Source organism: Paroedura picta, chromosome 2 (genome assembly GCF_049243985.1).
Source record: "Paroedura picta isolate Pp20150507F chromosome 2, Ppicta_v3.0, whole genome shotgun sequence".
NCBI lineage: Eukaryota > Metazoa > Chordata > Lepidosauria > Squamata > Gekkonidae > Paroedura > Paroedura picta.
This window is the reverse complement of record NC_135370.1, coordinates 67,136,491-67,148,716: the sequence shown is the minus strand read 5'-3', so window position 1 is coordinate 67,148,716 and position 12,226 is coordinate 67,136,491. Positions and strand designations below refer to the sequence as shown.

Sequence of the window (12,226 nt, the reverse complement as noted above, 5' to 3'; positions counted from 1 at the left end):
CTTGACAACCATCTATTACAGCATTGTATTTTCTATAGTGCCCAACCAGTTGTTTCTGAGAAACCAACGAACATCACACAAGAGGCACAGCTGCCCCTACTATGAAGCTCAAGGAAGTGGGAGTTCATCTCTTCCTCTGCCTCATGTGCCAGAACTGGCATTGGAGGAGCTGTACTTGGAGTGGTGAAGAGATACATCAAGATGGCAGATTGCAGTGAAGAGGCTGGTGGCAAGGGGCTTGCTGCGGTACAACTCCCACAGCAGTTAGAGAGCCCTGAGGCAGTGCAGGGGTCTAGGGTTGTGTGCTTTGGCCGCCGAAGCAGGCATTCCAGCCCGAAGCAGGCATTCCAGCCCAAAGCAGCCAGTGCCATAGCGCGGGGGGGGACGGGACGGTGTCAGCGCACATAGGCACCGAGCTCTATGCCTGTGTGCTGGCACTACATTGCGTACCGGAACTGGCACTGCCCCTTCCTCCTCGTGACACTGGCTGCTTCAGGCTGGAATGGCCGCTTCAGTGGCCAAAGCACATAACCCTACAGGGGTCTGGGCAAGAGGTTGGCCTGCTGAAAGAGCAGGGCTAAGACATAACTCATGTACACACAGGCATCTTTCTGTCTTCCTCTGGTTATTCCAGAGTATGCTGATCAGCTTCTTCCTACTCTCCAGCTTTTCTCTTGTTATCCTTTTAGCTATTGCCATGAAGTTACTAGATTTTTCTCCTATTAGTTAATTAATATACTGCCACTCTCGGAGTACCATCTCACGGTAGAAAACGGTAAAATCCCCATACAAACAAGCAAACAGATGGCATCATAGTCCGAGTCTCTGGCCTCTCTTAATATTCAGCCTCATTGGTTGGCCCTCAGGGCCTATGCCGATATCCAAAAAAGATGGAAGCCTGATCTCAGAGCAGAATGTAAAAAAGCAAGGTGAGTGGGATCCGCAGATGGTAACTCCAATTCAGTAGCCTTGCTATAACCAAATGCCTGGCAGAAGTGCTCTGTCCTGCAGGCCCTGTGGAACTCAGAGAGTTCCATCAGGGCCCTTAGCTCTTCCAGGAGCTCATTCCACCAGGTTGGGGCCAGGTCTGAAAAAGCCCTGGCTCTGGTCTAGGCCAAGCGGATATCTTGGAGGCCCAGGATTCTCACAAAGGAGGAGGAGGGGATGAAACGTTGATGAGGAAGAAAGAACAATCGAAAGGGCAGGAGCTCCAATTAGGGAGGACTGTCCTGTGGCCAGGTTTCAGAAGGTTTGCATCTCCCTCTTGGGTCCTGACCCACAGCTTGGGAAGCACTGACTAAAGAAACAGTGGCTTAAATTTAGGAAGCCATCTTGTCATTTTGGACATTTATACACGTGTCGCAGAGTTCTGTACAAAGGGTGGGTATCTATATAACAAACACATAAAGCTGGTTTTTAGTGATTCAGACGGTTGCTCCACCTAGCACAGTATTGTCTGCTCTGAGAGGCAATTAGCTTTACAGGAACACAGAAAATTCTGATGGAAAACTCCCTCCCCACATTTTAAAAGAGGACTTTAAAAATAAATTCCAATGGACACATTTGGGGAAAGGACTGTGAAACCTATTTTTCATTTGGAGTGATTACAGATGGCTTTTAAGACAAAATATGTAGCAAAGTATTATACAGGACAATCATAAAGAATTAGATAAATTTTAAATTACATAAACATTTTATAGATTCAAATGAGTAGCCGTGTTGATCTGAAGTAGCACAATAAAACCAGAGTCCAGTAGCACCTTTAAGACCAACAAAGATTTATTCAAGGTGTGAGCTTTCAAGTGCAAGCACTCTTCATCAGACTAAGAACTGACTATCATAACTGTAGGAATATATAAGCAAACGTTAATCCTGTTACATTATTAAACTGTTTCGCAGCATCCAAACACAGCCACATGATAACTCCCTGCCATACCAGCCAATCAAACCCCTCAAACCCATTTGTAGTTCACAAAGACATATATCAGAAATAAAACTGTCAAAGTCAGTGATCCACAGCTCACACCCTACTATTTACTGCCAGCCCCATCTGTCTTTTTATGTTAATGCAAAAGCATAAATAGGTTTGTTAGGAAATGTAAGTAACACATTGTGCCACGTTTACCGAGCAGCAAACTGCATGGTAGTATAGGTCCAATGGTAAGGCTCACCTGGTTGGAGGAGGGGGCAGTAATGTGCTACCAGGGCAGCCTTCACAGACTACCCCAGGGAACGGAGACTAAGAAGTGCAGGGGCCATGATCAAGCCTGGATGGGAGAACAACAGCCCTCTGGGCCCAGGTGGATTAAGGCAGGGACTATTTGTGGAGGGCAGGGAAGGGCTCAGTTCTGTGACCAGGTGTGAAGCTAGAGCTATTACAAGGAAAGAAGGGGAATGTGATCAGTCTGGCTGGAGATGAAGAAGGAAACAGGTTGCAGCATCATGGCTCTTCTGCTGTGTAATACAATGTAACCCTGAGATCGGTGAAGTTAACCACACCTTCAGGTGTTTGGATTGCTGAATAAAGTAAACTGCATATAGAACTAGTGATTGGGCTGATAATTTTGAGACCTCATCAACTCCAGGGCACTACCCACATATATCACAACCCCCCCCCCCCCAAGTTCTTTATTTTTCTGGGTAGGGGGAAGAGAGCCAAAACTGTGAGGAAAATGTTTTTGCCTTTCAAAATTTCTGGAAACATATCTAGCAGGGGATAGAAGTGTTAGTGGCACAGTTCTAGAAATCATTACAGTGATTCAGCATTTATGTAACTTGCCAGCTGAACTCCGAATGAAAGCAGGCAAACTGCTTCCACATGGGAACTACAGGAAAGTCTGCTACTTTTCAAACGTGTGCGCTATAATATGGAGGGCTGTTGATAGTATAGTGATATTCTTTAGTTGTCCGTGTAGGTGAATTGTGCTTGACCATGAAGAGTAATAAAACTACTGTATGCTCTGTTTTCTTCTGTTACTTTTTTTTTTTTTTTATAATAATTTTATTGTTTATTATTATATAAAGCATTTACAGAGAAGTTGTAAGGAGAAAACGACCAGTTGATATGGTTTGCCATCTCTTTTAACATAGGTATTTAGTTCTCATCACATATTATTCCTAGTCTAGAAGTTTTTACCATATTTCTTAGCCAAGTGATTGTTAATACATATGAGATCTGTTATAGGAATACATTCTGTTATTATCTTAAATGATATTAGGTCAATCTCCTTCATAAGTTGGCCCTAACCCAAGAATTACTGCTGTTGTCTTGTTAATGCCTATAAAATATGGTTTGTCATCCTCTTTTGGCATACATATTAACATACATATTCAATTCCCATCGCATATTAATCCTGATCTAGGAGTTATTACCATCTTTCTTAACAAAGTAGTAGTTGATACATAGGAAGGTATAATCTATTATAAGGATATATTCTATTACTGTCTTAAGTAATATAAAGTCAGTTCCCTTCATATATTGGACCTGTCCTAAAGATTGCTACTGCTTTTTTTTTTTTTTTTTTTCACAAGAAGCCAGGAGAATACTCCATTGTTCAGCTCATCTTTCAGGTGGTCGCAGAAAATGAAATTGTATTTTTTTCCATAGTAGAGTGTTTCTGATTGTCCTTCTGTCAGGGCCAGAGAAATCTCTTGCTTGATTCTTGCTTGTAATCGCCTTTGAGGGGGCTCTGAAACCTTTGTCAATCTGGATCTCTTCCTCTGGTCGCACAGAAATATCTCCTGATATCTTCCTAGTTGCTGTCGCTTTTGAATAGACTCTTTTTATTTTGCTGATCCAAGTCATTTCCTGCTCTGAATAGACTTCCAGGTTTTTGGTACTTTCCTTCCATGAATCTGTTTTCCCGGGTTCTTTAAAGATACTTTGGGTTTTTACATCTCTGGCACTCTCTCCCTCCTGAAGTTTCACTTGATTTACTGTTGGCTGAGCTGCGTCATCAGCTGGTCTCTCCGGATCTTGGGCTCTATCCAAAAACTCCCCCTTAGTCCCACGAATTTCCTTTTCCAGCTTATTGATTGCTTTCAGTATCTCTGAGTTTCCTTTGCATAACAAATGGAAAAGCTGTGCCTTTGATAATTCTTCCATAGTTCTAGGCAGTCACAAACTATAAACAGAAAGTCTCGTGAGGTCTCGCGGGAGCACGAGCGATCCCAAATTATCAGTTTGTCGATCTCCGTATCAAGTCAAATTCTCCCACTGAACGTTCACCCATAAATCTTCAAAGCACTCTCTTTGTTTGGTTAATGGGTGTAATTAGCTGGGAGTCTCTCACTCGGGGAAAGAAGGAATTCGCTTGTAAATTGGTTGAGGGAGGGGGAGGAAAGAGCTTGTGAGAGGAGAGAGAGAAAAGCCAGAAAGCTTTCAATTCTTACTGTTGTAGGTTCCAGCTTCTGTCAACTTCTGCTCCTATCGATCTGGTAAATGATGGTCTGGGAAGAATGTGAGGTCGGCTGGTCGTTTCAAGCTTGTAAAGTTGTTTGCGACAAAGACGCCATCTTGACCTTGAGCTCAAGCCGCTATTAATCCAAGGAGGTCTTGCTTCTCCCTACGGATCTGTAGGACCCTCAGGTCACCGTTCCCGGTTCCTGGGGCGACCGGTGAACAGATTTGCGTATCTGTTCAGGTCAGCCAGGTGCATAAGCACCTGACCCTCGGCATGGCTTAAGAGCTGAACTGAAGTCCAGCTTTCCCTATGGCGCCATCTTGAGGTCTCTGTTTTCTTCTGTTACTTGTCAGCATTTCCAGTTGAAATTCATAATCAAATAACTCCCCATCCCTTGATGTGCTTTGTAATTTGTTTTTAAAATATATTGTGTCCCTATTTTGCAGAATAAAATAGTCCCCCTTTTATTTCAAAAACAGTAGATTTCACACCTGAGGGACTACAGATCTTAACATCTATAATACAGTGTGTTTTTCTTTGTATGTGTTAATATGACATTTTTGTTGTGTAGACCTGATTGCTGACATGTATGTCAAATTCTTACGAACTGGGAGAAGAACCCGTATTGCACCTTTGAGCATCTGACTGTACCATCAAGTATTCTGGTAGTCTGCTTAATGGTATATGTTGTTTTCCCCCCCAAAAGTAGAGTCATACTTGTTGTGCCCTAACCAAGATGACGGGTGCTTGGTGGTGATGCTTATTTTGTTCAGTGTGCAAAGTCTGGAAGTCAGTGGCCTAGAAAGCTATCCTTGAATGTTGTGCATATGGTCAGTAACCCCGTGGCTTATAGTTCATGCTGACAGCTGTTTGTTCTAGGGCAGAAATGTGCAAGCTAGTTGCCTAAAGGAAATATGATTATTTAAGTGGGATGCATATGCCCCTTTTTCTTATTTGTAGTTATCAGATGCACATCTCTAAAAGGTGAAGTCTTGTAACAGGTGAACCTTGCCTGCCATCGATATTGTCTATATTATTTTGCTATGTTCTCCCCCCCTCAGGGTTGAGTATTTAGGAGGTAATCTTTAGGACACTTCTGTAGACTTTCCTCTATATCCTACAAAATAGTGTTAATAATTCTTGGCCATATAATACGTTAAAATCTGCTCTGGAATCTATGTTTTACTTTCCTCAGTGACTTGCCAGCATTTTCCAATTGAAGCACTTTCAAAATAAAACTACTACTTAATCCATAGAGTAAAACTAGTCTGGAAAATAGTGGCATACTGAGGTGGGGGAAAACTGGTTTGTACCTAGAATAAGACAACTATTAGACATGCTAGAATCGTTATTCAAGCCTGTTTTATCTGGCACTTGGAGTGATCTTACCTTACAGAGTTCTCTGTATACTCCCTCTAGCATTGAATTAAATTGCTATTGTGCTCATGGTTTCAGTTCAGTTCCTTTTTATAGAAAGAACTGAGAGACTGAGGGATGCAGCTACAGTGGAGAAACCTGATTTTCTTCTGGTTTGAAAAGTTGAATCAGGTTGCTTGTACATGCTGCTGTCATTAAGCGTAACAGGGGCTTTGATCCTATATATTTTTGCCTGGAAAAAATGGTGTTGCCATAATGGTAAACTTCAACAAGGTTGTTGTTCTTTCTTCAAGCATTGCACATAAAATAACAGCCCCTCAAAGTCTTTTTTTTTTGTAAATCCAGTTACAAATACTGAAACAGGTTAAATGTCCAGAGCCTGCCTGATATAGTTCATGGCATGCCTATTCTGCATAGTTGGTAACACATGCACACACATGCGTGTCCGTGCATGCACATGCACACACACGCACTGCAATTGCCTTCCTGTAAACCCATCCTTTCCAGGTCTTGGAGCAGATGCTGGGGACTTGGGCTAGCTGTCAGGGAAGATCATTTTAAGTATCTAGCGACTAGGTGGTACTTTCTGGAACTCAAATATCACCTGTTGTTCTTAGTGTTGTTGCTAATATTGATTTCATATGTCCTGCAAACATGCTGATAACTTTAGGTGGTTGTTTGTCTTGCTGCTGATTGGGGCCAGAAACACAAAATGAGTTTATCTTTTCTTTTTCCCCAGAGATGGCTGGATCCAAATAAGCCTATCAGGAAACAGTTGAAGAGTGAGCAAACATATTTTATCTATTTTGAATAAAAATATTTTTCTAATTTAGTGTATAACAGTAATGTAAACTGATGGCTTTATTTACTTTTAGGAGGATCTCCTCACAGTTTAAACTTCAGAGTCAAGTTTTTTGTGGGCGATCCTAATAAGCTGCAAGAAGAATACACACGGTATCTATCAGTCTCCCTATTTGAAATAATCTACATTAATTAATGTAAATGTTTTTTTACACAGGTTGCAACCATAGTTGGTATAGATTGTATGTGTATTAGATTGTTTCTAAGGACATTAGAGATTTTTTATTGTCATAGAAGATAAGAGCCCTAGATGTGCCTCAATATTTTAAGTGTTGAGATAGAAATGCAACAAGAGAATAAAGAGCCACAAGTGTGAAAAAACAAGGCCAAGGCTGATGGTGCAAAAATAATTAAAAGTTATTTTATTACTCAGTTTAAAAATAATTCCCAACACGTTTTTCCCATAAAAGTCTTCAGAGGAATCAACTTGTTTGATGAATCCATGGAAGACAAACAGGTTGATTCCCCTGAAGAAGCCTTTTGTGGGCAAAACGTGTTGGGAATTCTTTTTAGTGTTTGTTTTTAACTAATAAAATAGCTACCTATTTTTGTGCCATAGAGACAGAAATGCACAAAATTATGAATTGTCTTACTTCTGAAGTTTAATATTGATTACTGTCATATTCTTATCTACCTATCATTCTCAAAATTTTATGTTCTGTCTATTGGACAAGACCATTTTGTAAACTGGCACATAAATTATTGTAGAACAATTACTGCTGATAGCAAAAAGTCTACATTGCTAATGTATAAATATATTACTAATTAAAAATTATATTGTTACGCTTGACCTATTTTTCTTAAACTAAGACATGAATATGATGATGAAAGGCTGTTTTACTCTCCCTACTTGTGAGGTATGAGTGCTGTTTTGTTAAAGCTGCCTCAGTCTACTTTATTTTTCATATATACTGTTTAGTGAAGAAGTGGGTTACAATATATGTTGTAAATGGAGTGGTAAAAACAGCTAATTAAAATTCATCTGTATCTGATCACTTACACTTACATTCACTTTGTGTTTTTTTTTCTTGCTTCTCCTTACCAGCAGAATCTTTCCCAGACAGCACCAACTTACTGACATATGCATACAATAAAACCATCTAAATTGCATGGTTCTTCAATAAGTTGTGCTGATAGAATGCTTTTTAGAATTTACCAGAGGGCCAATTCATGATACCAGAATGATTTCAAACTTTCATCTAGCTCGGCTTTAGGCTAGCCAAATGCTGTCTATTAGGAAAAACCACTTGAGTACAGATACACGCCACATGAAAACCAATGCCATGCTGTTGTAGTAAAGTATGACATGATCACTTCATTTATTATGGAAAGCTGTAAAGTAGGACCTACTTGAATGCTGCATCTTCTGGAGGGTAATGCTGATTTCCCTCTTGTTAATTAGCAAGAGCATGTAGGCTAACAGGTCTGAACATTAATTTACGTACATCACTGTGAGGAGCAGTATATAATTCCCATGAATAAATAAAATAAAGATAATTGTAATTCCTAATACTTTCACTATCTATTGCTGCCCAGCAAATAATTGTGTATGTGAAAGAAGAGTGTTATGAGGTGAATTAATTGGCTTAAATAACAGTCTCCTGCAAAATTAGCTTCTAAAGTCCACAAAGCTGCATTATTAGGCATGCGCTTGAAGTCCCCTAGAAAGAAAGGGAATTAATTTTCAGAACTTCCCATTCTGTGAAGGTAATTTAGTTTTAATAGTTGAGACTTCGGTGTCAGTTTCCTTGATCTCATCCACACTGATTTGCAGAGTTTGATTTCTGTGTCACACAAGGATTAGTAGAATATTGTCATTGTGATGGTGATAACTTTATTTCTCAGGTGCCAGTTATAAGATGACAGATTGCTTTTTACGTATGTTTAGGTCGTATACATTTTTCTGACAGTTCTTTTTTTAATTAGAACACTTGACATTTTGAAACAAGAAAGATGTTACCAATTTAATGGCATAGGTCAACTTTATCTCAGCTGTCAAAATAAACTTGCATGAAGAGATTCATCATAGGATGATTCCCAAGGCCTTAGAATACCTCAAGGCAGCTTTTTGTACAAGAAAGCCACAGTACTTTTTGGTATGAGCAGTGTGAGGACACTTGTTAAGAGCAGCACCAGAGAGTAAAAAAAAAATACAAGGACCTTATTGTGGCTCATTGTAAGGAGCTATTGTTCCAGTAGAAAATGGCTTTTGATAACAGTGCTATGTCAGTTGAAGTTATAAAGATTTCTCTAATGAGTTTGAAGGTCATCTGTTGCACTATTACCTTTTATTTAGATTGCTAATCTGTCAGTCTAGTTTTGATTCAGGACCATTTTTTCTAAAATGTTTATACTCTCAATAAGAAGAATTTTCTTTTACGGTCCTGTGGTTTGTATGTGATGCTATGTTTACAATGAGACAGGAGCACTTCTGTAGTTTGAAGGAGGAGAAGGAGGGCAGTTTTGGAAGCTTCCCTTCCCCCACATTAAAGCCCTTCAAAATTAAGGAGAGGAACTCAGTAGATTGCAGCAGAAGGCAGGAGTAGGAAAGTGCTTCTCTGTAAGGGGGACTCATTGGTTACAAACCAATAATGCCCAATACTATTCTACTAGATACATAAAGCATGTTCTTTATTTGTAGTGTAGAGAGCCAGCTTGATGTAGTGGTTAGGAGTGCGGACTTCTAATCTGGCGAGCTAGGTTTGATTCCCCGTTCCTCCTCCACATGCAGCTAGCTGGGTAACCTTGGGCGCACAACAGCACTGAGAAAGCTGTTCTGACTGAGCAGTAATATCAGGGTTCTCTCAGCCTTACCCACCTCACAGGATATCTGTTGTGGGGAGATGGAAGGGAGGGAGAATGTAAACCACTTTGAGACCTCTATTGACTCGTGAAAGAGTTTTGATTGAAGAGTCTGCAGTGGAATTTGACTCTATCAACCACATTTATAGCCACATTTTATTTACAAATTTAAAACTGTTAGCTGCTTTGCTCAATCATAGTTTGAATTTGAGGCACTCCAGGTACTGAACTAGCAAGGATAATATGTGCCCTACAGTACACTTAAAACCGATCCTGGAGTATGTTTTGCTCTGAAAGATCCACCATACATGTCACTACCTTAATTTTTATTCTTGTTTCCCTCTACCAAAAATCTTCAGAATCCAGTCTGGCCTGGAGGAAATTCATTTAAATTTTTGCAACTTGCAATTCTATTGCCTAAAATTGTTCACAGTACTAATCACATTTTGAGTTGGAGTCAAAAATAGTGCACAGTCTGTTTTTTTCTTTATTCCCAGTACAGTCACAAGGTCTCCAAAAGCTCCATTCATAAAGAATACTAGCTTACTGGAATGTTGCATAATATGACTTAGTATTTTGCTACAGAAGAATACTGGTAATTGGCAATTCACTTATACATGTAGGCAGAAACACCTTTTATTTATTTATTTATTTATTTATTTATTTATTTATTTATTTATTTATTTATTTATTTATTTATTTATATTATACCACCCTTCCCTCTGGCTCTGGGAGGTTTACATAAAACATTTAGAAACATTTACATAGAACACTTTCAAAATCAATATAACAATAACGTACCAACTAGAACATTTCAGCTACAATAACTAAAACATTCCCTTGGTAGGTTTGACCTCTTTGTCTGGCGGCGGACCTGTAGATGTTTTGGGTCAGTCGGCCTCAAGCGAATGCCTGGTGGAAGAGCTCCCTTTTGCAGGCCCTGCGGAAGTTAAGGCAGGGCCCTGATCTCTTCAGGGAGGTCATTCCACCATGTGGGGGCCAGGATTTAAAAGGCCCTGGCCCTTGTTGAGGTCCGACGTGCCTCTTTAGGGACAGGGATCCACAGCCTGTTGGAGGTGGTAGAGCGTAGAGCTCTTCTGGGGGTATAGGCAAGGAGGCGGTCTCTCAGATACACTGGGCCCAGACTGTGTATGGCCTTAAAGGTGATTATCAAAACCTTAAGCATAATCTGAAATTCAACTGGGAGCCAGCTGAGCTCTTGGAGTATCTGGCAGATGTGAGATCTCCATGATGTCTTAGTGAGAATCCTGGCTGTGGCATTCTGCACCAGTTGTAGTTTCCAGATCAAGGAAACTTTTGCTCACATAAGGACATCTTAGATCCTTTGAATCTCTAGAGCAACTTTTCTCGCCTTTTTTACTATTGAGAAATCCCATTCTTCAGGCTACAAGAGACCTCAGAAGTGGCAGGATTGTGCATAATATGGTTGGGAAGCATAGTTTGTACATGCCCACCCAGGACCCCTCCCCTTCCCATTCCCTTCAGGCCCATCATTAGCCATTTTATGAGAGGAGGGGGCCAACAAGACCACATATGTTCATATCACGTGATAAATGTTTAACACATTAAAAAATATATCAAAAATTAGTTAACTCCCACCTATTCAGGAAATCCTTCCAGGGCTATCAAAAAGTCCCAGGGTTTCACAAAACTAGTCGCTCTAGAGCAGAACAAGTGTACTGAACCAGGATACGTTTATTAGAGGAAATAAAGAACCATAGGATAGGAATAAAGTAGATACAGAACACTAGTCAAATCATATTGCAAGATCATTTTTGGGCAAGACATTGTCCTGGTAGCAAAAATATATGTAAAAACCTCAAAATAGGACTATAAAAATTGGCGCATACTATCAGTATTTAGGGTGTTTTTTTGGATCTCAATGGTCAAATGATTCTGGGAAACCATTAGTGTTTGTTGGAGACAGTCCAATATGGCTGTTCACATTTCTTTAGCCCAGGGGGGGTAGTCTTTTGCCGAGGAACGTCGCTGCCGCCTGAGCCCCTGCTCCACTTGCTTTCCCACCGGCGACCCTGACTTCCCGCTGCCCGCTGGGGTGCGCTGCCAGCAGCAGCTGCACAGTGCCACGCTGAGGGGGAGCCCCAAAGGTGAGCCGGCAGCAGAGTGGCAGGGCAGCCCCCGAGGCAGCAGCCCGGGGAGGAGGACGAGGAGGAGCTGTAGCTTGGTACCAACTGGGGGCAGATTGTGTTGAAATCACTCTTTGCCTTCTCTCGGAGTCTGCTGACTGGAGAGGAAGAAGCTCTTTCACATCTCCTTCCTAGTGTGCCCTCCACCATTTGTGGCTGTTATTTCACGTGTGGCCCATTGCCCCAGGATTTGTGTTTTGGGAGCGAGGTAGAGGCTGCTGGAAAATAAAAAGTTCCACAAAAAGTTCAATCGGCCATTAATTACAAGTTTATATCATGTATTTAATATAAATAGATCTTGTACTGCTTGCATGAGAGATAATACACTTGCATATTTTATGGTGCCTATGAAATACTAGTTTGTGCTTCCATATCTTTAAACTCAGCTCAATTTCTGTGGGTTGTTTAGCTTGAAATGATGGTTAATGATGAAATGCAGATGCTGAAATCAAAGAGTGATCTTAATTTTGTTAATCTGTTGTTCTGTGTTTACCCTTTCTTTAAGGTACCAATATTTTTTGCAAATTAAGCAAGACATTCTTACTGGAAGGTAAGATTTGTTAACCATAAAGACTTGCGTATCTTTTCAGGCAGCTACTTGTATATATATTGCAT

The 12,226-nt window shown here is 40.6% G+C and overlaps 1 protein-coding gene across 1 annotated transcript in view; it reads left to right on the top strand.

The window, feature by feature from the left end:
- Positions 1–12,226, top strand: part of PTPN4 (protein tyrosine phosphatase non-receptor type 4) — a 138,693-nt gene that overhangs the window by 53,255 nt on the left and 73,212 nt on the right. The window contains exons 4-6 of the mRNA XM_077320550.1: positions 6,520–6,562; positions 6,656–6,734; positions 12,117–12,161. Of these exons, the coding sequence (XP_077176665.1) occupies positions 6,520–6,562; positions 6,656–6,734; positions 12,117–12,161 (167 nt within the window). The remainder of the gene's footprint in view (positions 1–6,519; positions 6,563–6,655; positions 6,735–12,116; positions 12,162–12,226) is intronic.